This window comes from Oryctolagus cuniculus, chromosome 5 (assembly GCF_964237555.1).
Source record: "Oryctolagus cuniculus chromosome 5, mOryCun1.1, whole genome shotgun sequence".
Taxonomy (NCBI): Eukaryota; Metazoa; Chordata; class Mammalia; order Lagomorpha; family Leporidae; genus Oryctolagus; species Oryctolagus cuniculus.
In genome coordinates this window covers 153,832,240-153,859,321 of record NC_091436.1, presented here as the reverse complement: position 1 = coordinate 153,859,321, position 27,082 = coordinate 153,832,240, and the positions used below count along the sequence as shown (strand labels likewise).

The 27,082-nt window shown below is 43.3% G+C and overlaps 2 protein-coding genes across 4 annotated transcripts; both read left to right on the top strand.

The window, feature by feature from the left end:
- Positions 1 to 5,899: 5,899 nt before the first annotated feature.
- LOC108177333 (olfactory receptor 2B11-like) lies at positions 5,900 to 6,898 on the top strand. Its single transcript, XM_017344809.3, has one exon. The coding sequence runs from the start codon at positions 5,963 to 5,965 to the stop codon at positions 6,896 to 6,898; it is 936 nt and encodes a 311-aa protein (XP_017200298.2). The 5' UTR covers positions 5,900 to 5,962.
- Positions 6,899 to 11,011: 4,113 nt separating this feature from the next.
- Positions 11,012 to 25,909, top strand: ZSCAN23 (zinc finger and SCAN domain containing 23). 3 transcript variants are annotated; one of them, XM_017344928.3, is made up of 5 exons: positions 11,012 to 11,240; positions 14,095 to 14,594; positions 14,818 to 14,962; positions 15,320 to 15,946; positions 25,283 to 25,909. In XM_017344928.3, the coding sequence occupies exons 2-4, from the start codon at positions 14,184 to 14,186 to the stop codon at positions 15,931 to 15,933; spliced, it is 1,170 nt and encodes a 389-aa protein (XP_017200417.2). In that variant the 5' UTR covers positions 11,012 to 11,240; positions 14,095 to 14,183; the 3' UTR covers positions 15,934 to 15,946; positions 25,283 to 25,909. The 3 variants fall into 3 exon arrangements, with proteins under 3 accessions (XP_017200417.2, XP_069930454.1, XP_017200419.2); XM_017344930.3 differs by having other exon boundaries at positions 11,023 to 11,240; positions 14,818 to 14,950; XM_070074353.1 differs by lacking the exon at positions 25,283 to 25,909 and having other exon boundaries at positions 11,015 to 11,240; positions 15,320 to 18,642.
- The last annotated feature ends 1,173 nt before the right edge of the window (positions 25,910 to 27,082 follow it).

Sequence of the window (27,082 nt, the reverse complement as noted above, 5' to 3'; positions counted from 1 at the left end):
GTGATTCTTCCCATACTACCCGCCCTCCCACTCCACCTCCTCCTCCCATTCTCCATTAAATTTCATTTTCAATTAACTTTATACACAGAAGACCAACTCTATACTACGTAAAGTTTTCAACAATTTGCATACACACACACACACACACAAACTGCTTGGGAACAAGTTTTACAGCTAATTCTCATAATGCAACTCACTGAGGACAGAAGTCCTGCATGGGAAGTAAGTGCACAGTGACTCCTGTTGTTAATTTAACAATTAACACTCTTATGTATGACATCAGTGATCACCCGAGGCTCTTGACATGAGCTGCCAAGGCTATGGAAGCCTTTTGAATCCACAAACTCTGTCAGTATTTGGCCAAGGCCATAAGCAAAGTGGAATTTCTCTCCACCCTCCATCCTTTAAGGATGTGCTACACACAGAAACACAGAATATGTTAAGCAATTATTATTATTATTATTATTTTGACAGGCAGAGTGGACAGTGAGAGAGAGAGACAGAAAGAAAGGTCTTCCTTTGCTGTTGGTTCACCCTCCAATGGCCACCTTGGCTGGCGCGCTACTGCCGGCGCACTGCGCCTATCAGAAGGCAGAAACCAGGTGCTTATCCTGGTCTCCCATGGGGTGCAGGGCCCAAGCACTTAGGTCATCCTCCACTGTACTCCCGGGCCACAGCAGAGAGCTGGCCTGGAAGATGGGCAACCGGGACAGAATCCGGTGCCCTGACTGGGACTAGAACCCAGTGTGCTGGTGCCGCAAGGCGGAGGATTAGCCAGCAATTATTATTATTATTACTGCAGTATTTGTTTGCCTTCTGTAAAGTGTTGAGGGTAAATCCCACTCTCCCTTGCTATTAAGATGAGATTACTGAGTGGAAAAACTGATGCAATCTATAATGATAGCCAAAATGGTAAATACAAGACTGATACTATTTCCCCAGGGAGAGTCCTTCGTTAGTGATGGTCCCTAAGGGAGCATTGGCACACTGGGTGAGAACGTGTCTTATCTGCCTTTATGTTAGACTTGGAACCAAGAGAGAATATTCTCTGCCTGCAGAATGAGATTCATCCTACCTGGCATAGCAAGACCTTGGTGACTCTCACTGTGCACTGGCCTGCCCCCTTCCCTCAAAACCTTTGGAATCTAACCCTCTGTCACTTTTCTCCTGGTTAGGCTTCTGTAGCTAGTGACGCTGGCTTAATACCAGTCTAAATGAGAAAAGGTATGTTCTGAGGATGCTTGTTTCTATTCACACCAGCCTAGAGGGCCTCGGGTTTTGTTTGGTTTTAGGAGATAAAATTAAATTTCTGAGCCTTGCACATGATCAACCAGGGTAAGATGCTTCAAGAGCTGAGTGAATTTTCATTATGCCAAACCAATGGCTGTCACTTATTCATCTCAATTCTAGAATCATATCCAAAAGACCCAACGGTCTAGGAGAAAGCAAAGAATGAGAGAGCAAGTCACTAAACAGCAATTATCTTAAATCTAGTATTCTGAAGATCAAACAATATGAACGATGACCACTAAAAAGCCAAAATATTGAGGCTATTAGTTAGAGAGTAGGATATTGTTCTGCTCTTTTCCTCTGCCACTTTATATGCAAATACATTGACTTCCCGTAAAGTGTAGATTAGTATCCTCTCTGGTTTTGGATACATATTCCCTTGTCATTATCTCTAACTCTATATCTGCCCCAGCTCCTGTCCTTGGTAATTAAACAACTGCAGCAAACCATCCTAGCCACAGACTCTGGCAGTTGTATGATATTTTGCAAATGGGAGCTGGTGAAATTGACCTGCAGTTGTCTGGGAGACAGAAATCCCTCCTCTGGTGAATGGACCATCAGGCTAATCCTCACAGGCCAAATGGAGAATTTACCTTTTTAAAGAGTTTTTGTAGTTGTTGTTGTTAAATCGTCTATTCCAGTCAATCCTCACATGTATGCCCCTTTCTGTTAATTTCATTTTCATTCTCCCAGCATCTTAGATTAAAACATCAGTTTCTTTCAACTGCTTCCTCTGTTTGACACCCACTCCTTGCTCTTGATTTCTGTTGCTCTTATCCCAGCTAACATTCTCAGCATCTTTGCAGCAGCCTGCCATATGACCTCTCAACTTCCAGTCTTTTCTGTAGTCCCTCATTATGTTGCCATAACGAATGCTCTAAAGTATTGCCTCCATCATATCATACCCCTCCTGAAAATTTTTTATTTAACTTGACTTCTTAACTTAGTATTCAGGATTTTCCTGTTTTAAGATCCAAGTTATTCTTAGTTTTTGACAAAACACCAGTGTGCGCATATTATGCATTTAAATCTATCAGATCTGCAATTTTTTTAAAAGATTTTTAAAAATTTATTTGAAAGGCAGAGTTTCAGAAAGGCAGAGGCAGAAAGGGGGGGGGGGGAGGGAGAGGGAGAGAGAGGGAGATCTTCCATACACTGGTTCACTCTCCAAATGACTGCAATGGCCAGAGGTGGCCCAATCTGAAGCCAGAAACCAGGAGCTTCTTCTGGGTCTCCCACATGGGTGTAGGGGCCCAAGCACTTGGGCCATTTTCTACTGTTTTCCCAGGCACATAAGCAGGGAGCTGGATTGGAAGTGGAGCAGCCGGAACTTGAACCAACCAGATCTGCAAATTTGATAGATGGAACTATGCTTGACTTAGACACTTCCTATCTCTTGGGTAAGAATAGACAATGTGTGGTTTTTATCTGTTCAAACATGGCATTTACCTATAATGCCATATTAAGATACTTTCTGGGGCCAGCATTGTGGCACAGCAGTTCAAGCGGCCACCTGTGATTCCAGCATCCCAAATGGGCTCCATACGGCTTCCATTTCAAGTCCCAACTGTTCTACCTCCAATCCAGCTCCCTGTTAATGCCCCTGGGAAAGCAGAAGAAAATAGTCCAAGTACTGGTGCTCCTGCCACCTATATGGGAGACATAGTGGAGTTCTGGGCTCCTGGCTTCAGCCAGATCAGCCCCAGCTGTTGCAGTCATTTGGGTAAGGAACCAATGGATAGAAGATTGCCCTCTTTCTCTGTCTCTACCTCGGTCTCTATAATTCTTTCAAATAAATAAATCTCTTTCAAATAAATAAATCAACCAATAAACCTTTTTTAAAGAAAGATACTTTATATTCTTTTTACTTAATTTCATTTTTATTAAAGACATAAATGTTAAGAGTTAAAAACAATCAAATACTACTAGGAGTTTGCAATGAAAACAGCGATTCCTTTCCTCATTGCTCCTCACTCTCCTGAGGCAATACATTCTTCATAATTTCAGAGTTTTCTTCTATCTTTCCTGTTTCTTAGCAACAAGCTTTATTCTGTTCTGGTTTTTCACTTTCCAATATTATTTGCAGTTTCCTAACTGCACAAATCTTAGTCACAGTGAAATGCTGTAATGGACTATGATTATCTAGAAGTCTTCGCTCAGTTCTTCACTCATACCAAGAGCGACAAGCTGTGCCATTTTTCCCCCTTAGAGAAATGGCTCCTGGTGCCTGTTCAATCTTGGTTGTTTCCAAGTTGTCTCCTGAAAGCTCTCTTTCCATGGTGGTGGAGGTTCCCTTCATCCTCTTGGGTGGATTTTCTGTTTTTTGGATATCTTCTTTTTCTCTTTACATTCTCATTTTGGTGGTACATACCCTCCAATAGCTCCCTAAAAAATGCTGCCTGGAAGATAAAACTTTGGGGGATTTTCCATGTCTTAAAATGTTCTATGCTAACTTCACAAGTGATTGGTTGCAGGTAGAAATCTAGATTGGGAATAATTTTTAATATTATTTAATTTAATAATAATAATAATAATAGGTTTGGGAATAATATTTCCTCAGGATTTTTTAAAGTTTTTATTTAATGAATGCATTTTTTTAAAGATACAACTTTAGGAATACAGTTGTTCTTTCCCCCATACCACCCCCCCCCCCAACTCTCATCCCACCTCCCTCTCCCTCTCCTGTCTCCTTCTTCATTATGGTTCATTTTTAGTTTGACTTTATATACAGAGGACCAACTCTATGCTAAGCATAGACTGCAGCAGTTTGCACCCGTGCACACACACAACATATAGAGTACAGTTTGGAAACAAAATTTGCAGTTGATTCTCATAATACAACTCATTAGGGACGGAGGTCCTATATGGGGAGTAAGTGCACAATGACTTCTGTTGTCTCTTTAACAATTAACACTCCTATTTATGATGTCAGTGATCACCCGAGGCTCTTGCCATGGGCTGCCTAGGCTATGGAAGCCTTCTGTGACCATAGACTCCTTCAGTATTTGGACATGGCCATCAGCAAAGTGGATGTTCTCTGCTCCCTTCAGAGAAGAGTACCTCCTTCTTTGATGACCCTTTCCTCAGAATGTTTTAAGCCTCACAGTCTTACTTTCACAGTTGCTACTCAGAAGTCGAGTCCATTTTTGTTTACTTTCTAGTTTATATGTGTATGTCTCCCCTTCTGGAAATCTTTGGGATCTTCTCATCTTAATTAATCTGAAATCCTTTCAATGTGCCGAATACTTGGCCAACGCTGTCCTTTAGTGTGGGTATTTTCTTATAAAAATTCCTTTCATATTTTGTTCCTCCTTTCTTATTAGAACTTTGATAAGGGAGGAGGAAATACTTATTCTCTCACCTCCAGGTTTCAGAGTGGAAGAATTTGCATAACATTCACCAAGAAAGGAATGTACAGGAAGAATGTTTTCAGTTTATCTCAACTCTCATTCGTAGTTTCACAAAAGAAGTAGGAATTTACCAGTTTGGTAAGTTTGACAGATCTGAGTATGCTTGGTTTAGCCACTTCTTTTTCCTCTAGTTGAATCTAGTTGAATCTACAGCCTGTCCTGGGATTCGTTCTGCTCAGCTCCTCCATGCCTTGAATTATAGACACAGATACATTCATTCATTTCTCTTTCCACATTTTTCATTTGTAATGAATTCGGAAAGAAGCATTATTATTTAACACTTTATTTATTATTTTGATTATATATTATTATAAATTATTACATATATTATAATATATTATTTGTTATTATTTATTATTATAAAATTGATAATTGAGAGATAAAACAGACACCCCCCCCCAAAAAAAGGAAGACTGCCTGGGCTAGGACGGGTTGTAGGTGGTGCAGTGCCACAATCATTTCAGATGCCCCACATATTCTAATTTATTCTAATTCTAATTCTTGGAATCGAACACTTGTCTTCATCAGTGACCTGACTTACAACAGACCTGCAGAATATTTCAATTCATTTTCTGTATTAGTCAAGGTGCTTGCTTGAAAACAAGAACAAGACTAACAGCCAAAACAGGAAAAGAGAATAGAAGAAAAGTGGTAGTTCACAGAACCAGTGGGAAAGTTGAGGAACAGAACTTGGCAAAGCAGCAGCAGCAGCAAGACACAGCCAGTAGCCCAGCTTTGGAAGAGACTGTGTATGTAAGGACACTTTGGTGCTGTCACCACCAGGGGGCAGTCATCGGGAAGGAAGCTGCTCTGAATTTCTGATACTCCCTTCCCCTCCTCATTTCTTTGTATCATTTCGCTACACTCAAATCCTGGGCAGAACCACCTGATCGACAGTCTAGCTCACACATTTATCCAGCTCTCTGGGATCTGGGAGAAGAATGTTGTGCCTTTCTTCCACTGGTATAATGCTTATTAGCATCCACTCACCTACCACACAGGGCTTCGACGTGGGGGAAAAATATGAAACCACTTTTGCGACTGGCAAAGCCTTTCAAATGTGACTTTGTGAAGTTAGGTATAGTAACTATTTCATTAAGTATTATTTTTCTGATTCCTACTGGGAGTTTGCCCCATCTCTTCCTTATAACACACCTTTTTTCCTAGTGTTTTTAGAGCTTCTGTCAACTCAGAATTCTCTTTAACCACGCTCATCTTCCTTGGTTTTAGCAGATCCTTCCCATCAAAACTCAGTGAAGCCCATGAATGCGAGTTTTCCAGAAGCTTTTATCCTTGTGGGCTTTACCAAATACCCATGGCTGGATCTTCCTCTTTTCTTCATCTTCCTGACCTCCTACACGCTCACGTTGCTGGGAAACATTGCTATTATTCTGGTATCTCAATTCGATTCTCAACTCAAAAGTCCTATGTATTTTTTTCTCACCAACCTTTCGTTTTTGGATCTCTGTTTCACCACTACAACAGTACCTCAAATGCTGTTCAACTTAGGGGGAGCAAACAAGAACATCACTTACATAGGCTGCATGGCCCAGGCCTATGTATTCCACTGGCTAGGCTGTACTGAATGTGTCTTGCTTGGTATCATGGCCCTAGACCGCTATGTGGCTGTGTGTAAGCCTCTGAGGTACTCTGTGATCATGGATCATAAACTCTGCCTGCACCTGTCCAGCACTGCATGGCTCAGTGGTCTGGCCAATTCCCTACTGCAGTCCACACTCACAGTCCAGCTGCCTCTCTGTGGGAACCAGGTGCTGGACCACTTCTTTTGTGAGTTGCCCGGTCTTATTAAGATGGCTTGTGTGGACACCACAGTCAACGAGATGACTTTAGCAGTGGTGGCCACCCTCCTGATAATGGGTCCTCTCTCCATGATTCTTGTCTCCTACAGTTACATTGCCAAAGCTGTATTTCAAATTCCTTCTGCTGCTGGGAGACTTAAGGCCTTCAACACTTGCTCATCACACTTACTCGTGGTGTCTTTATTTTACGGGCCTGGCATCTACATTTATATGCAGCCCTCAGGAGATGGTCCTCAAGACCTTGTCAAAGTCTTGACCTTGTTTTACTGCGTGATTACTCCTATGGCCAATCCATTCATCTACACCCTGAGGAACAAGGATGTTATAGGAGCTTTGAAGAGGCTTCTGAGGAAGGTCGCTTCATTGAAGAGCATATGAGAGAATCATATCAATATGGACTCATAATCTTTTTTCCTTTTGAAAAGATTTATTTTATATTCATTAAAAAGGTCTATAAGCAAGGACAACATAATAGCTATAGACTCCCCTAATACCTAAGAGATTTTAAATAGAAATACTTACTAAAATTGTTCAATATCTGTATGAGTATACTTCAGAAAGCTTGTGGAAATGGAACTAAAAGATAAGTTTATTTTGGTGGGGAAACATTTGGAAATCCATGAATAGTTTCTCACAATGTACATTCTCCATGAATTTTTCAAAGATTCCTCATAAAAAAAAGTAAAGAAGGGGCCAGTGTCATGGCATAACACATTAAGTCACCGCCTGCAATGCTGGCATCCAATATGGGCACCAGTACATGTCCAGCTGCAATCCAGCTCCTTCGTAATGCACCTGGGAAAGCAGCAGAAAATGGCCCAAGTCCTTGGGCCCCTGCACCCATGTGGGAGGCCCTGATGAAGCTCCTGGCTCCTGGCTTCGGGTCTGTGCAGCTCCAGCCATTGCGGCCAATTGGAGAGTGAACCAGCCTCTTCCCCCCACCCCCGCCTCTTCTCTGTGTAACTCTGACTTTCAAATAAATAAATAAATCTTTAAAAAAAATTGTTCCTATTCCCACCCCAATATTACATATTTATTCCTTGGGTATGTTTACTTCCTTGACTGAGCTTCATAAATATTTATGTATTGTTGAGACAGCATAGATTAAAAAAAGCAATGATCCCTCAGGAGTTTACTATGATGGTACTTCAAAAAGTTCATGGAAAATGGGATTAAATGATAACCTTATTTTAGTGCAAAAATTTTTTTGAAATCCATGCATAGTTTTTCATAAAACATTGCTCATGAAATTTTTAAAGACCCTTCATATTTCAAAAGTTCAAAAGATGACATTTCAGTGTACCTTTACCAATGTCTCAAATTTTCCATAATGAAAGATTTAAAAAGAAAGTGACCTTTGCATGATCCATTTCTTATTTTAGAAAGTGAGGTGGCGGGCAGGTGCGGTGGCACACTTGGTTAATCCTCTGCCTGCGGCACCGGCATCCCATATGGGCACCGGGTTCTGGTCTTCTTCCAGTCCAGCTCTCTGCTGTGACCCGGGAGTGCAGTGGAGGATGGCCCAAGTGCTTGGGCCCTGCACCCCATGGGAGACCAGGATAAGTACCTGGCTCCTGCTTCGGATCGGCATAGCTCCGACCGTGGCGGCTATTTGGGGAGTGAGCCAACAGAAAGAAGACCTTTCTCTCTCTCTCTCTCTCTCTCTCTCTTACTGTCTGTAATTCTACCTGTCAAATAAACAAATAAAAATCTTTAAAAAAAATGCTAAAGAAAGTGAGGTGGTACCTGAGACAGGAAAATCGACTCCAAAGCAGTGAGCATCTGAAGAGATGGAATCACAGAGAATGATACTCAACAGAATCTGCAGAGGCAGGAGTGGGGTCCAGGGCGCTTATCTGGGAGACCTGCGTGACGGCATGGATAAGACTGAAAGCCATTAGGGAAATTCAGAGGAAGGAAAAGAAGACAGATGTTATCAGTGTGGGAAAGGTTTCAGGTGCAGCATCAATCTTATTGGACATCAGCAAATCCAAAAAAAAAAAAAAAAAAAAAGAACAGCAAAAACCCTTTCAGTGTAGAGTACGGGGGAGCCTTCTGTCCAAACACAGCTCTTTTCAAACACCTCCTGGTTCACACTGGTGAAAAGCCTCACCTGTGCTATCGTTGTGGCAAAGTTCCAGTTAAGGCTCGGTCCTTAATACACGTTAGGGAAATCACCCTGGGGAGCACTGCCCTTCCCCAACATCAGAAACATTATCATACCTTAACAAAACATAACCAGTGTTGAGCGTGGGAAGGTTTTCAGGGTAAAGTTCAAACCTCACTAGACATCAGCAGATTCATACAGAAGAAAAACTGCATCATGTGACGAATGTGGAACAACTTTCAGTTGAAGTTCTGACCTGCAGTTCAGTGGAAGTTCTGACCTTAACAGAAATGAGAGAATGAACTCTGGGGAGAAACCCTGTGGATGTGACCATTGAGTGAAGGCCTTCTCACACCAGGAAATTCACACAACGAAAAACCCCATGTGAGTAAGAGTTGCTGAAAATCTTCCACACAGAGGTCAGATCTCTTTCAACCTAAAAAATAAACGCAACTGAGGCAAGCATTTGGCTCGGTGGTTAAAACACTGCTCAGGATGCCTGCATTCCATATTGGGTGCCTGGTTTGAGCCCCAGCTCCTCCACTTCCGGCTTCCTGCTAATCCTGGGAGGCGGCAGGTGATCATTCAAGTGCTTGTGTCCTTGGTATCCACTTGGGAGACTCAAACTGGGTTCCAGGTTCCTGGTTTTAGCCTGGCTCAGCCTCAGCTACTGCAGGCATGTGGGTGGTGAACCAATACAGGGAGGAGACCCCTCTCTGTCTCTCCACGAAGAGTGCATGAAAAGTCCCATAATCCCGGCCAACACTTGGCTTGTAAATCCATTTTATTAGGGATTTTGGCATTGGCTCTGTGGTTCCTTAAGAAATATCTAGCAACCTGAGATACTGGAAAAATTCAGAAGCCTGAAAACGTACAGTTCAGAAGACTGTGTGACAACAAGCAGTCTCCCACTTTGCTGCTGAGAGTGCAGAATGCTACAACCCTACAAGGACATCCCCTCCTCTTTCTTCACAGCAGCTTGATGTGTTGAAGCAAAATACTAGAAACAACCCAAATATTCATTGTTAAGAAAATAGTTTCAAAATACTATTATATTTTAATAACTTAATAATTAAAATATTATTTAAAAGTAAAATATATACCCACAAAGGATATATTATGTAGGCATTTAAAAACAAGTGTATTTCTATGAACTAATTTAGAAAAGTTTCCTGGTTCTTTTGTTAAACAAAAACTCTACAGAAGAGTGTGTGTAATGACAACTTAATAGGGGTAAGCGAGGTAAATACTTCTTTTTGTGAGACAAAGAATGGAGGAAGGGAAAGGAGCAAGGAATGGGGGAAGGAAAGGTAAGAGAGGAGGAAAGAAAAACAAAGCACTAATGAAAATGAGGTCTGAGTATATACAAAGTATAGGGGTTAGGGATGGAAGCAAAATACTGAATACACATTTCTATATAATGTTGATTACATATATTATATATTATATATAATATATATTATATATATTATATGTTTTGCATATTCAAAAAGGGCTTGAAGAGGGATTTAAAGGAAGAAAACCCTGAAGGAAATAAGCCTGTTTATCAAGTTTGTAATAAAATCAGATAGGGAAAATTAACTCAAATAAGGTATGTGCACAGAATTTTGACGCTATTTCCTAAATGGAATATAATTCAAGAACAGTAAAATAATCTACTTCCAATTCTACATAGTAGAATGCTATTGCTGGTAATACTGGTGTTATAATGTTGTTTTCTAGCTTGTAAATTGGTTTTGTAATTTTGTGCTTGTGTGACACAACAATTTGAGTGACGATATTGATGCTGTTAGGAATTTTTCACTATAGGAAAAAAACCAGATGTACAATGGTGAAAATGGAGAAGGATTCTGCAGATTTGTACTTGAACAGGAAGTATCCTGTAAAACCCTCATTGTACACATACTTCCCAGTGCTTGTCCACTGATGGGACCTAGAAGCAATGACATATCCTAGTAGCGATGAGTTTATTAATTGCCCAAAACTCAGATCTGGAATTTCTGGGTCCTGTGCTGCACCAGGTGGAAGGGAGCACTGATGGAGGAAAGGCTGAGTATTCGAGGAGCTTGAAATGTGTTGCGTGGGAAAGTGAAGAGCGCAAACGGTGTTGGGAACTTGTCGATGGACACGGAAAGCAGCCTGAAAGGGCTCCAGCTAATAACGTTTTCTATAGTTTGAGCACTAAAATCACGACAGCGGCTGTTTATGAATTTTTAAGGATCCACGAGCGAGCTGGGAAAACGCAACTAGCAAACGTAGACGAGACGCGCCTCAGTTCCTCCTCCGTTCAATGGGGATAATGGTACCTAACTCACAGGGTTGTTCGGCGGCTGAGGAAAGCACGTCGTTAGCTATTCCATCGCCCCGGAAGAGAAAGTGTCGCCTGGCATCTCACTGCGCCCAGAGAGGGGACTCGGCGAGGCGACCACAGAGGAGTGCAAACCTCCGGGCTTCCTAGAAGGAACGGAGCCAGAACCGCTGTTCTACACAGTGCGGGCCGCTGTGACGCACTTCCGGCCTTTGTAGTTTATATCTTTCTCTGGGCTACGGTTGGCAAGGATTCAGAGGTGGCGTGACCGGGGCTTGGTGGCATCTCTCCTCACGGATGCCTCGGTGAGCTTCGGAGTTGGGCTCCTGCCGAGGGCCTTCGGATGGGCGGGTCTTCACGCGGGGGTCCCAGACGGGGCGCGCGAGGAGGCAGGTGAAGGGTTGCTCCGGAGCCCGGGGGAGCCCTGGGGTCTGAGTCCGAGCCCTCGCCCCCACCCCACCCAGCTCTCTCCGTCTATTCCAGAGCTCCCCGGTCTCTGCCCCAGTGCCAGTGCTCCTCCAGGCTTTCCCTGCCCACCCTCTGAGGGTCTGAATACATTCAGGTCCTGGAATGTTCGTGTTTTCTTCCCATGCCCATCCTCTTCTGTGCTCTTGTTTTAAACAGCGAGCAAGGATGGTTTTAAAATATAGCACAACTTCTGTTAGTCCGGTTCACATAATAGCTGTTGATTTTTGAAACATAATTCCGTAGTAATATGTGCGGGACAAGCGCTGGTCTAACTAAGCACTCTACATTTATTTACTTAGAACTCCATGAGGTAGGCATTGCTATTATGTAGCCCCTCTTACTCCTCCCACCCCGCAACCCCTCTCCCGCTTGTTTTCATGTTTAAGAAGACAACCAGTTTAAAAGTCTTGCCAAAGCCATCTCTAAAAGTCTTGCCAAGGCCATCTCTCCGTACCTTCCTTCCTCCCACAAAGGGATGGTGATGTAGCTGTTGAGACTATAATCCTGAAGGCGGATTCAGGTTCATCTTGCAACTTCATCGCTTCCTACCTGTGAACCATTACAGGTCCTGTTTAAACTCTGTGTCTCGGTTTTCTCATCTGTAACACGGGGCCAATGATAGTCTCTTACGTTTTGAAGATGAAGTGGGTCATTACATCTGAAGTATCTGGAACAGTGCCTGGCACGTTAAAAACACTGCACATGCCCGCTGTTACTAATACTTGGAATATGGTAAACTCTGAATAAATATTTGTTAACTGAATGTGTGATGGATGAACAGGCTTGGAAGAAGTAAGGTGCTCCTCAGCGGGGATGAGTCAGCACCAAGAAAAGTTAGGGAAAAACATGAACTTGAGGGGTGTATCTTTGGAGGAAAAAATCCTCTCCATGGTTCCTGGGGTGGTGATTACTGAAGTCAACCACCCCAGAGATTTCAGAAATTTGTGGAGGTGATTATGTTTGCAAGTTACCTGGAAGGATGTTGTCTCATCGCATGGAGTTTTTTTCCCCTTTGATAAATATAGCCAATAATGACAATAGGAATTTAACTTTTCTTCTGATGGGGCGGGTGTTCACTTGTGATTTGAATACCCTATTCTTAGTTATTTTTGAAATGCATGTCAATACCTAAGAATAGTAAAGGGGTTCTTTTTAAAGTAGATTGTAATAAACTTACTTAATATCTACTTAAGAGAAAAACATTTTAAGGGCCCAGTGATTAAACCAACAGTATCCCATATCAAAGTGCCCATTCAAGTCCCAGATACTCCGTTTCTGATCCAGCTCCCTGCTGTTGTGCCTGGGAAGGCAGCATAAGATGGTTCAGTTCTTGAGTTCCTGTCACCCACATGGGTGATCACATGCTTCCTGGTTGCTGGCTTCTGCCTGGCACAGACCCAGCTGTTGCAGCCATTTGGGGAGTGAATCAGCAGATGGAAGATCTCTTTTTCAGTCTCTCCCTCTGTCTCTGTTGCTCTAACTTTCAAAGAAATTAAAAAAAAAAAAAAAATCTTAAAAAAAGGCCATCACCGTGACTCACTAGGCTAATCCTGCACCTGTGGCACCAGCACCCTGGGTTCTAGTCCCAGTCAGGGCACTGGATTCTGTCCTGGTTGCCCCTCTTCCAGTCCAGCTCTCTGCTGTGGCCCCGGAGTGCAGTGGAGGATGGCCAGGTCCTTGGGCCCTGCACCCACATGGGAGACCAGGAGGAAGCACCTGGCTCCTGGCTCCTGGCGGCCATTTGGGGGGTGAACCAATGGAAGGAAGACCTTTCTCTCTGTCTCTCTCTCTCTCACTAACTCTGCTTGTCAAAAAAAAAAAAAAAAAAAACTTAAAAAAATTTTTTTTAAGCTACAGGCCGGTGTGGGTGTTGTGGCACAGTGGGATAAGCTGCAGCTTGGGAGGCTTGTGTCATATGTCAGAGTGCCTGGGATCAAGTCCCACCTTCACTTTTTAAAAAATTAATTTATTTATTTGAAAAGCAGAGTTACAGAGAGGCAGAGGCTGAGAGAGAGGGAGAGAGAGAGGTCGTCCATCCACTTTTACACTCCAGATGGCCTCTTGGGACTCAAACCAGTGCCTATATGGGATACTGGTGCTGTGGCATAGTTGGTAAAGATACAGCTTCCTGGTGGTGAGCTCTCTGGGTGGCAGCACCTAGTGGCTCAAGTAGTTGGGTCCCTGCCACCCATGTGGGAGATCTGAATGGAGATCTGCGCTTATGGCTTTCCCCTAGCCTAGCCCTGGCTATTGCAGGCTTTTGGAGAGTGAATCAGCAGAAGGAGTATTATTCCTTGAATAATACTGACAACCTAGAAAGACAGTGTTGTTTTAGGATTCCTGTTTTATAGACTGAGATGTTTAAAACTCAAAACAGGAAGCCCAAGACTGGGGAAGATCACTTTGATCTGAGATTGTGAGCCTAGTATCTTGCCATTCACGCTGATTCGCACTATTGCATTCAGGATGATCAAAATGGTTCCTTCCTTGATTAAGCTGGGAGGTTTCTTGTTTGTTTCATTTGTTTTCCCTCCTATGCTACTCACATCAGTATTTGCATAGTCCTTCTCATTCATCATGCATTCAGTGCCCTTTCTTCATGAGACAAAGTGGACTGATTTTGCTATAAATGCTTCAAGTGCCTGCTGCTCATTAGATTTTGTGCATTTTTGTAATTTTTTTTCTTTGCAGATTGTTTCTTAGATCTCGGGATTTCCAGAAGGAAAGACCAAGGGGGAATTATCAAGCACAGATTCTTTTTCTGAATAGTTAAACCTAAAATGGCCACGACCTTGGCCCTTCAGACTGCAGAGATGCAAGAAGCGCACCTTCTGGCAGTGAAAGTCGAGGAGGAGGATAGGGACCACACCTGTGGGCAAGAATCTGGCCGGCCAGGAAACGACCCTCATACCAGAGAGATCTTTCGCAGACGCTTCAGGCACTTCTGCTACCAGGAGACCCCTGGGCCCCGGGAAGCTCTTCGAAGACTCCGCGAGCTCTGCCATCAGTGGCTGAGACCAGAGACGCACAGCAAGGAGCAGATCCTGGAGCTGCTGGTGCTGGAGCAGTTTCTGGCCATCCTGCCTGAGGAGCTGCGGGCCTGGGTGAAGGAGCATCAGCCCGTGAGTGGAGAGGAGGCGGTGACGGTGCTGGAGGATTTGGAGCGAGAGCTGGATGAGCCGGCACAGCAGGTAGGGAGATGGAAGAGCAGGAGTTTGTACCTTTAGGAGCAAGTTTGAGGTTTCTGTCAACAGGAGAAGAGGAGGACGATTTCTTTATACATGCTTGATCCACTTTAGGCTCTTAATCTCCCTTATTTTTTTTTCAGGGGGGGGGGGTCTTCTTTTTTTTCTCCCATAGCCCAGAGAAGGCCCCCTCTGAATTTGTTTCCCAACTGTCTTTCGTTTCCACCAGGCGCAAACCCATGCTGAGCAGGAGGCGTTCACAAAGGAGAAGACAACTCTAAGAGCAGCCGACAAGGCGTTGGGTGGCCAGCCCCGAGGCTTGGAAGAGCAGCTTCCGTGTAGCTTGCGAGATGCGCGCCCAGGTCAGGAGATGGGTGAGGATTAGCACTTCCTAGGGGAGCCTTCCTCGTTCTCTGGATATTCACCAGTTCGACACATTTATTTAGTGTCTGCTGTGTACACGCACTATTCCAGGAGACACTGGGGAGACAGTGATGAGCGAGGCAACGTGGTCCCTGCTCTCACTGTTGTAGTCTGGTGGGGGAAGCAGAAATTCAGACGAGCAGTTACAGTGCAGTGCATCTTCTCCCTGAGGTCCCGGTGTAACTGTTTGAGGGTGGGAAAGTAAACAGAAAGTGGTTACTTGTTCCATTCCTCTGATCCTCCTGATCACTTTTCTAAAAGTTTGTCTTTGGAAAAATTACATTCACGTAGCCCACTTATTATTTCAGATGGTGAGGCCGGAACTCAGAGTGTGGAATTAGCCACGAAGAAAGAGACTTCTAAAGAAATGAAGTCTCTTGTCGAAACACCTGCAAAACTGAATGGTGATCTTGCTCGGGTTCCTGAATGTGGAGACACCTGTGACCCTGATGGAAGGTCAGACAGGCAGCGGGTAAGCTCTTCCACGGAGAGACCCTATATTTGTGGTGAATGTGGAAAAAGCTTCACCCAGAATTCCATCCTGATCGAGCACCAGAGAACGCACACCGGCGAGAAGCCCTACGAATGTGATGAGTGTGGGCGTGCCTTCAGCCAGCGGTCAGGCTTGTTCCAGCACCAGAGGCTCCACACCGGGGAGAAGCGCTACCAGTGCAGCGTGTGCGGCAAAGCCTTCAGCCAGAACGCCGGGCTGTTCCATCACCTCCGAATCCACACTGGCGAGAAACCTCACCAGTGCCATCAGTGCAGCAAGAGTTTTAGCCGACGTTCTGTCCTCGTTAAGCATCAAAGAATTCACACTGGAGAGAGACCTTATGAATGTGAAGAATGTGGCAAGAACTTCATATACCAGTGCAACCTTATCCAGCATCGGAAGGTCCACGCTGGGGCTGAAGTGAGCTAGCTCCTTGGATCAGGCAGGGCAAGATTTCCCCACACCCGACCTGGGCAAGGTAGCAAGGAAGTGTTTCTTCATTTATCCCTGAGAGAACAAAAACAGTTTCACCTTGGAGCATAGGGAGTTCCATGAGGTTTCATCTACATAGAAAGTTCCAGGGAAAGCCAGTGAAGATGGCTATTTAAAAATTTTGCTATTTAAAAATTAATTTTAAAGAAATTATAGTGAAATGTTTAAACTAGCTGATTTCTTTTAATTTATATAAGATATGACAATTAGCTTTTTAACCTACAAAAGGGGAACAGGCGAATCCTCTTAAATACATGTACAAGTGACTTCCTCCCAGCAGTTTTTAGTAACTCAGCATCAGTCATGTATCAAAGAATTGAAGCACCATAGGTTACTAGCAGCTCCGTAGCTCATCACGATGTATTGCTCATGCTTTTGAATTTATACAGGGAACAAGAATCTTTGCCTTGAAAACGTAGGCTTCCTTGCATTTTTCCTGTGACATACAAGTATAATGAACATTTTTGCTTTTTTGCCTTTTCCTCCTTATTCCAAGTTCCATATGAAACACTTCAAACATGACAAGAGCAGAGTATGAGCAGCCTTCCTTATTAACTGGTTTGTATAACTTTAGCACTTCTTGGCACTCCCTGGTGATCTTAACAGCATTCTACATAAACAGATTTCTTACCCTTAACATTGATGAACTGTCTACAAAGCTTTATACTCAATCCAGGAGACAAAGAAATGAAAAACCAGTGGTCTTAGCAGTCTGAACTGGAAGACCAAATATGCAACACAGAACTTAAGAATAATAGAATGTACTCCATTCTCTGTCCATTTCTTCCTTACCTTCATCACTGATTGAGAGCTTTGAATGGTCTGGCCCTTGGCCAGAGGTGCCCTGTGAACAAGGCTGCCTGTGTGACCTGGTGCACATTCCCTCCTGTGGGCCCAGGAAAACACTCTAGCCAATTCCCAGAGCACAGGCTGGCTCTGTCTGCTCAGTGCTTCGGGTTGGTTCTTGGCCTTCATCTGCTTTCTGGTGTCTCCTACTTCCCCAGGGTATTTGGTTAGCCTTGGCCCCAGGCCCACAAGCCAAGGGGTAACCTTTGACTTCCTTGCCAACTTCCCACTGCCCAGGGCCTCAGACCCAGATATTGTAGAAAGGAGAGCTGGGGAAACACGGGTCATTCTTTCCTGAATTACGTGCACATATCCTTTCTTAGCTGTGGTTTGTCAGCTTCTCTTCAGATTGCTTTGTGCCAGACGAGGCTAAGAGTTCATCAGATTGTCATTTACTATTGGCTCATAAAGGAGAATGGTGCTATACAGTGTCTTAAAGCAGGAAATTTGAAATGTATCAGCATCACCAAATTCTAGAAACTCTAAAAGTGGCCTGCATTTCCCTGCAGAGTTCATGCATATGCTTCATGAGAGGAATTCAATTAAAGGTTATTTCCTGAAGAACCCCCCCCCCCAAAAAAAAAAAAAAAGAATAATAAAACCACTGTCAGGGGCCTTGGAGTCACTTTCACATACCTTTATTTGACAGGGAAAGGAGTCTGAAGTAGTTCAGATCCTACAGCCAGTTCTAGCAGAGCTAGAACCGGAACCCTGTCTTCTGATTCCTAGTACAGTCCTCTTCCTACCAGGCATTAAATCATCCAACAGAAATGATAAGTATATGGATCATAAAGGATTTATGTCACTGATGTTTTGCTTTGTAACTCTACAAACCCTCCCATGTATCTTTCAATAAAGCCACAGTTGCTCTACATAATTTACAGTCGAGTCCAAAAAAAGACCCATCCCACTTATCCCTCATTTGCAGCATTTTACTTATTTTTTGTGAAAATCATTTATTTTCAGTTTTTAAAATTTAGTTTGTTTAGTGGGACTTAAAAAAAAAGAAAATTCATTCTTCACCTGATTCAAAAATCCAAACAATAATAAAAAGGTGCCCATTTTGCATCTTACAGGTAGCCATTGTACTGGTTCCTTGTGAGTTGTTTCACTGTTTCTTTATGTAAATATAAGAAAATGCTAACATTCTCTTTCCTCCATCTTGCAGAAAAATGACACTGTACTCTTTTACACCTTGCTGTTCCATGAGAGGACAGACTCTTTAGAGATTTCCACATCACAACAAAAAGAATTTGCTGATTCTTTTTTATGACTAGATAGTATTTCATTTGCTGGTACTCCATAAGAAACCCCTATAGATGAAACAAAAGCACCATTTAAAAAAGTTACATATTTGGTTTCCTTCTTCTCCCCAGTACAGCCCAAGTCAAGTTCTTCCTCCTCTGAAGCTGACTGCTTTCACATGAGCTAGGAAGCAGGGTTTGAGCAATATTATTCTATAGACAGATGGAGAAGTGATAGGTGGTATTTTCAGTTTAGTAATTTTGATTTTATTATATATTCTTAGACATGACATACAAAATATCTTTGTCACCACTTATGGCTAATTGTGCATATTTCAAAAATCTTAAATTTTCTCAAGATAATATTTCTTTGTGTCCTCAGGTTAAATTATTTACATGTGAAATTAGAGTAAAGTTAAGGAAAATATAGTAGGCTTAAGTATGAAGTAGAATCAACTTCTCAAGTTAATATCCACTTTATAAAATTATATATTACATATTCTATAATAATCTGAGTTTGTAAGTATCTTAATTAAATGCCTTTCCATAAGTTGAAGCAGCATGTTTGGATGATTCCATTACAACAGATCTTAAAAGTTTAATATGAGCAGGGGCCTGTGCTGTGGCTTTTTTTAAAAAAAAGATTTTCTTTTATTTATTTTTTATTTTATTTTATTTGAAAGGTAGAGTGACAGTGAAAAAAGAGAAGAAGAGACACACAGAGAAAGAGATCTATACACTCTCCAAATGGCCACAACGGCTGGGACTGGTCCAGGTTGAAGCCAGGATCCTGGAAGTCCATCCAGGTCTCCCACCTGAGTGGTAGGGACCCGACTACCTGGGCCATCCTAGGCTGCTTTCCCAGGCATGCTAGCAGGAAACTGGATTGGAAGCAGAGCAGTCTGGACTCAAACTGGCTCTCCAATGTGGGATGCCCTTGTCACAGGTAGTGGCTTAGCCTGTTGCGCCACAATGCCAGCCCCAAAAGATTTATTTCTTATAGAATGAGTTTTTGTACCTGCAGTGGAACATTGGACATTTGGATTGTTTTATGCTTTTTTTTTTTACAGCTTCTCAAAAATTATTTTTCTCAGCAACTGGTGAAATACTAAGAGACAAAAGGTGTTGTGTACGCTGTAGAGACAGGTGTACTATCTGCCTAATGATTAAAGTGGCTAATAGTTCACCAAACTAATTTTCCTTGTTTATGATACTAATTGTACTAATTCTTTTATCTAGGATGCATATGTCTCATTACTTGCAAAACAATATTTGAATTAACTGGTAGAGAGTGGTAGGTAGAGTGTGGCTTCCTCTGTGATTATTCCTGGCTGGAAGATTTTGGTTGTCTCCCTTTCACATTTCTAAATTTCCCTTGCTTCTTTATTTACCTCTTTCTATCCTGGTGCCTTTTATTTAACCTGTGAAATCTCTAGCCTTGTTCTCCTTCCAGGTCTTCACTGGACCAGTATCTACTCCTTTATATCCAGTTTGAAATAACAGGGCCGTGCAAGCTCTGTGGCTGAGAAAGGTATAGGAAATACTGACTCAAATCCAATCCAATAGCCACATCTGTTCTTGAGGGTAATCTTGCATCCCTCTGTGCACAGTTCAGGACAGTGAACACTATACATCAAGAATGGCTGAGGTCTTGTAACCAAAACCTGCTTAGAGCTACAGATAGGGTCCTGAAAACTTTTATCATTTTGATTTCAGGGGTCTCAAGACTCTGCCAGTATTTTATATTTGAAAATGACTTATTTTCTATAACTGAGATATTTTCTTTTAAAAGATTATTTATAAGGAAAGGTTATATTTTTACAAAAATTATCCCTGAGTAGATTTTAAAATTAAAGTATGTCTAAGATCAAGGTTACAGTACAGTTTGAGATTATCTGTGAGAAACTTTGAAGTACAAAACATACACCAGAATACTCGCATCATTGGTTAAATGTTGAGCCAGTAATTAAGATAAAAGTAGATCCTTGACAGTGGGAGATAGAGTGGGAACAAGGTAAGGCAAAGCCTATAAGAGATTTGCTCAGGAACCAGGAATTCTCTGTTTTAACTGGATCGCAGAATTCCTGTAAGGAAGTATAGGAATGAGAGATTGTAGCTAGGAGCCAGATGGGGAGGGCTTTGAACACTTTTTTTTTATTTTATTTATTTATTTTTAAAGATTTTTAAAATTTTATTTATTTGAAAGAGTTACAGAGAGAGGTAGAGCCGGAGAGAGAGAAAGGTCTTCTATCCACTGGCTCACTCCTCAAATGACCACAATGGCCAGAGCTGAGCTGTTCCAAAGCCAGGAGCTTCTACTAGGTCTCCCACGCAGGTCCAAGCAATTGGGCCATCGTCCATTGCTTTCCCAGGCCATAGCAGAGAGCTGATCAGGAGAGGAGCAGCTGGGATCAGCACCCATATGGGATACTGGCACCGTAGGCTGGGGCTTTAACCCACTGTGCCACAGTGTTGGCCCTGCTTGAACACTTGCAATGAATTTAATCCTTGTTTGGTAAGAGAATATTAGCTTTAAAAAGCTGTCTTTGGAATTTAGCCCATTTCATGCCTACATGAGAAAAGAGAAGCCCAAAATGCTTTAGTTTTTTTGTAATGATCTTTTTTTTTATTACATCACAAAATTTTAAAACAAAACCAGCTATGACCAAAGAGCATTGTGAGTTATATGTCATTTTATAGACACTTAGAGCCGAGAGACACATTTTAACCATCTGAAAACAGTAGCAGCAACAGAATAGGCTGGAAAAAGAAAAAGGAAGAAGAAAATATAAGAATATAAACGAATCTGAAGGCAAAAGTAGATGCTAAAACTCTGAATAAGGCTAGCAAATGGTGACCAAAGAGGTAAAATAAAAAGATGCAGAGATGGTGTATTACCAAAAAGTGCTTCATTTTCATACTACTTATTAGGAATCTGCATCTTTAAAGCAGTCCAAGTGTGTTAAGTACCATTCTCTTCATCAGTGAAAATTGTCTCAGTTCCCTTCATTCTTCACTCTTAGCATTTTTCATACAAAGATAATAGGGAGAACAGCACGGTCTATAAATCACTATAATATTTATGTCTCTGAACGCACTCCCAGTTTTGTATGCCGACTACTTCTCCTTTATCACTATGCAGTGATGAAAGCTGTATTTCTTGCTGCATTTCTCAATGTAGAATCACCTGGGTTTATTTGACGAGAAGTTTCTTGGCCCCCACCCAAGCTACTGAATCAGATTCTTGTGCAGGGCCTGGGGATCTGCCTTTTAACTAGCCTATCCCTGGTTCTTAGACATAAGGTAACTGTGTAATTTGTTGTCCAGCCTGGAACACATGAGAATAAAAAACGCTATTAGTAATTGCTGTTGATGATTAATAATGAGCAAGCATGTATAGGCCCCCTACTGATGACTTTTGCAATAGGCAGTATCTTTTCAATTAGGAGACAGAAGATGAGACAGAATCAGAAAGAGTACAGTGTTCACAAAGCCAAGGCAGAACATACAGGAAAGAGGCTGAAGACAAGTTGATTGTAGTCACTGGACCAAGGAAGCCAGCACCTTCTTTGCTTGAAATAATCCCCAATAACAGATCTATTGAATTAGCTAAGAAAGAGCAGAACAGTGTGGCTATAAAAACAAAGATAAATGACTCTCACCCCCCCCCCCAAATAAAACAATGATTAAAATAGCTCCGCTTAAAATGAAGCTGTTGAGTGAGTGATTTATCAGGCAAGATGGATGACATCCTAGAAGCACAAGAGACTTCAGTGGTACACAGATCAACGGAACAGCAGGGACGTCCAACTCACATCGTGGAGGAAAGTGGAAGGTGGGCATGGGTCAGAAGCTGGTAGGGATAAGGCAGAGGGCGAGTAGGTAGTTAGGATGAAAGGAGGCAAGACACTGTGCCGAATAGTTTCATAAATTATCACATTTAATCCATAGAACTCACTGTGGAGTCCGAGCTCTCTTTACAAACGACATAGTTACAAAGACAAACTGCCCTAGCTGACCCCGCCTCCTTGCAGGGGTTGCCTCTAGATCATTCTCTGCACGAGACGGATGGGGGGGGGGGGGAGTAATGAAGGCTTTCGCTGCCCCCCCCCCCCCCCGCTACATTCTCTGAGCTTGCTGGTGATTCGTCATAGAAAGCTAAATAGTCAAGAACCTATACACTCACACTTGCTAGTAAGTTCTCAGAATTACCTTTTTTTTCCAATTTAATATTTTATTATTTTTGAGATACCATTTTTAATTTACGCTGTAGTCAAAGTCTTAATACTCCCCAAGGATTTCAACAAATATAAAGTGAAAGACCATAGTTCAGCAGGAAAATAGGCAAGGGCTATAAACAATAGGGATCTGATTTACTTAAAGATTTGAGACAGTGGAGAGCAAACATCTGCCCCTCTCGTAGACGCTTTCCTCAGATTAGTGTTGACTCATGGGGCAGCAGGTTCAAAAAGTCCTGGACCTCGGAGGACGGGAACACAGGGCCGGGCAGGATCTGTCAGATGAGAGCGATCGAAAGTGTTGAGGGAGAGAAGTCGGCCCAGGTAGAGCCCTGATCTCCCACCCCTGCCAGAGGGGTCCTGAGGAGGCTTCTCAGCTCGCGAAGGCGGGGTCGGTGCTGAGCACAGACCAACCACCGAGATGGCGGGTCCTCCAAGCTTCCTAGAGCGGCGCTGGGAGCCGGCCGAGGCGGCGATCCCTGGATGTACTTCCGGTGTCTCCAAAGGGTTGTGGACCAAATACGCCTTGTCTGTAGTGCCCCTCACCGCCGACTCTGAGTGGGTGTACGCCTGAACTTATCTTCCTTTCCCTGTGCAAAGCCCTCTGTGCAGAGATCACAATACTGGAGGCGGGGTGGGGTGGGGGTGTCTTGCCCCCTTTGCCCAGGCCTGGCTCAGGCGCCCCTGCTTTCTGTAGAGCCTTCAGAATCCAGATTTCCTGTTCCGTGGCTGCGAGTCCAGACGTTTCGAAGACCCAGAGAACTGGACATAAGCGCTGTACAGGACTAGGTCTGTGCAGACCAGCAGCTTCTCAAATGAGGACACAGATTTAGCAGGGAGACCTCTGGGGGTCCTTGCTGCAAAAAGTTGACTTCTTTGCTTTTTTTTTTTTTTTTTACAGGCAGAGTGGACAGTGAGAGAGAGAGACAGAGAGAGAAAGGTCTTCCTTTGCCGTTGGTTCACCCTCCAATGGCCGCCGCTGCAGCCGGCGCACCGCGCTGATCCTGGCAGGAGCCAGGAGCCAGGTGCTTTTCCTGGTCTCCCATGGGGTGCAGGGCCCAAGCACCTGGGCCATCCTCCACTGCACTCCCTGGCCATAGCAGAGAGCTGGCCTGGAAGAGGGGCAACCGGGACAGAATCCGGCGCCCCAACCGGGACTAGAACCCGGTGTGCCGGCGCCGCAAGGTGGAGGATTAGCCTATTGAGCCACGGCGCCGGCTTGCTTGTGCTTTTCTTAAATCTTGGCGCCGTTTTACAGGAACAGTTTTTCCGAGTTTTCGTAAAAATATCCTATAGTAGTGGCCATATTACATGTTTGCACTGTAAAAGCCTAGCACTTTGTGAAAGTATTCTACCATCATTTGAAACAATTTTGCAAAAACAATGGGAAAAGCTATGTGAATTTTAGTGGTAAGAAAACAGGTTCAGAAGTTAGTATATTCATCGAACAAATATTTATTGAGTGCCAAAGGTGTACCAGGCTTTATGTACCAGGCAGAAATTGGTAATAAATCAAAGAGATATAGTCCCTGTAGTGGACCTCAACCAGTTGCAGGATATGTCCTCTCAGAAAGTGACGGACTTGCGGTGGAAGCAGCGCTCCTAGCTGATGCCCCTCCTCAACACTAAGGAGGAAGCACAGCCGAGGAAGTAACCGGAAGTGCTAAGGACGCACCTGCCAGAAAATAAGGGCGCACACCTTAAAAAAAAATCTCAGATTAAGATGCTCTTCCTCCTGTGCACTGTGTGACCCTGGTGGAGGCTGGGAGCTGAGAATGCCCTCCAGGTGGGGAGCAGGGACCCAGTTATTTGGGTCATCACTAACGCCTACCAGAGCCTGTACTGGCAGGGAGCTGGAGTCAGGACTGGAGCTGGGAGTCAAACTCTGGTACACCGATATGGGACCCAGAAATCAAACGTCTAGGCTAACTGCCCGCTCCCCGTAAACTATTTTAAAGCAACTGTTCTCTCCCTCTAGAGTAGCATAGAGAAAACAATCCACATCTCTCTTAAAAAAAAGATTTTTATTATTTATTTGAGAGGTAGTTAGAGAGAGAGATCTTCCATCTGCTGGTTCACTCCCAAAATGGCTGCAAAGCCTGAAGCTGGGTGGATCCAGAGCCAGGAGCTTCTTCCCAGTGTCCTATGCTGGCTGGTGCAGGGGCCCAAGCACTTGGGCCACCTTCCACTGCTTTCCCAGGCCATAAGCAGGGAGCTGGTTCAGAAGAAGAGCAGCCCAGACACAAACCAGTGCCCACTTGGGATGCTGGCGCCACAGTCAGAGGCTTAACCATAGCTCTGGCCTCTCAACATCTCTTATAAGCTCTCCAATACTTACCTTTTAAGTATTTGGTCTCCAACTCTGAGACAAATCAAATTATATTTTCCTCAGTTACTTCAGGTATCAAGGATTAACAAATGTACATAGTGCTTTTAAAATATGTCTTAAAGTCCCGCAAATTATCTATGCCAGAAAACTCAGGTAGATGCTTTCTTTAGTAACAAGTGTGAGCAGGATGATTGTTTACTGTCCTCCCGCAACACATTTAGTCCCTTGTTACTGAAAATGCTCAGTAGACCAATAGTTGGGGCATCACCCAGACTTCCTGAGTCAGTGTGCATTGTTGCAATACCTTAAACTTAGCAGCATCCGTCTGTCCTATTTCCCCAATTCTCCCTGGAAAACCTCCCAAGTATGTTTCATTGCCAAGAGCCCGTGAACGGTTAAACAAAATGCCTCATTAGGTTTGTTAAAGAATAAGTGATTGTATTTCATGAAACAGTTTGAAGGCCCAGGGGACAAGTGTGAAAGTCCCCAGTACAAGCCTGCCTTGTACTAAAATCCATTGTGACGAATTTGGAGTTAATATCTACGGTTTTATAATGCTTACTGAGTATTTTCACATGTTCTCCTTTAATCCTTACAGCTCTGAGCTAGTTAGTGTCTGTTTTCTACAGATGATGAGGCCAAGGAAGATGAAGATTTGTCCAGTGTTATAAAATGGTAAGCCAGAATGAGCCCTGGGATGTGGATACAGCTCAGCGTTCAGTCCACCTCAAAATCCATCAGCTTCTATAAATTCCTAACACTGTGAGCAACTAAAGAAATGTTAAAAAAAAAATTGAGTGCCTATTGTGTACCATAAAAGCACAAGGTTACCTCCTCAAATACTGAAACAATGTCAACTGGGTGTTTCAAAGTTAGGAAGGAAGGCACTGGGTAGAATGAAACATTTATTTCGCCCTTTAAATTGCATATTTGTAGGGGTTCAGCTTGGCGTAGCCACAACCATTTGGGTTGTATACATCATCTTGCCCTTTAGATTACCCTGCAGGCCATCCTAAGCCCTGTTAGATAAGCAAAGTCATTAAAATAACCTGCTACTCTTATCTGACACCTGGAGTATTGCTTAGGAATGTTAATATTTCTTGAAAAAGTCTAGGGATGTTCCAATTAGCCTTGGGACAGTTCTGTCTATAAAACCCTTTTTCTCTTGGCTCCTGGCATGGAGATCAATATGTCTTGCAGCAGCCCAAGACCACACTATGTCCTTAAATCCCTCTAATAAATGACATTTTCTGTAATCCTGTTTTTGCCTCTCTTTGCTCTCTAGGCCAGTATGCCTTTGGCAGCTGGTTCTCACACGTTAGGGTATTTTTCCTCCTAGAACCATGACAATGTACACATTTTTCCTGCTGTCAAGACATCAGTAAGTAGTGCTAGAGGTTGAACTTGTGTTTAAACAGTCACTAACAAGAATGAAATGATTGGTTTATGATTAAATGGACTGATTTCTCCATATTTGGTGAGAATTATATTTTAGTGTCCTGCAAGTTATTTTATCACCAGATGACCAAACCAATGGGAATATCCAATCTTGGCTTCTGAACTTCCAAACACCCCCCCCCCAAAAAAAAAAAACCAAAAAAACAAAAAACTCCTTCCTTTACAAGTAGCTTGTCTTAGGTATTTTGTTGTTGTAACAAAAAGCTGACTAATGCTGTGGATGCAAGCAGCCCAGCTAAGCCTAAAATAACAGACAGCTGAAGCTCCTCAGAGGACTCTTTCCTAGTCTGAAAAACAAACCAAAAAGGAGGGAACCTGAGATGGAAATCTAGTGATCCAACTCCTTGTTTCATGGTTTACAAAACAGAATCAGAGGTGGCTGGCAGCCGCGGGGCGCACGGTGACTTCTTTCGCGGGCTGTGCCCACTGCAGCAGCTCTGCTCGTTCCCACAGGTCAGCTCTGCCCAAGGGGAAGTGGTGGAAGAGCCCAAGAGGGGGTCGGAGCGGCTGTCAGCGAAGCCCAGGAAGGAAGGATAAGTCATCAGACAAAAAAGTGCAAGCAAAGAGGAAGAGAGAAGCAAAGGGAAACCAGGCCAAGGTGCTCACCAAGAAGCTAAAGTTGCCTGGAGAAAACGGAGAAACTCAACATGAGGAGAACCCAGCCTCTGCCTCTGGTGAAGCAGACGAGAAAGCAGCCAAGTCCGATGAACATCATACACCATGTGTTACCAGTGGTCCCTGTCTCCCTTCTTGTACAAGCCAGAGGAATGTTTTTATGAACTAGTTTGTAAATGTATAGGAATAGAACCGAGGCCCATAATGTGCCGTAAAGGCGACAACTTTACCAGCGTGCCACAATGCCAGCCTCTAGACTCCTTTCTTATTTCGGTGAAATAACTCCTTTGAAAACATTTGTAGGAGAGTGGGAGAAAGGAAGAGAGAGGAAAGGGGGGGGGAGTAAAAAGAGAGAG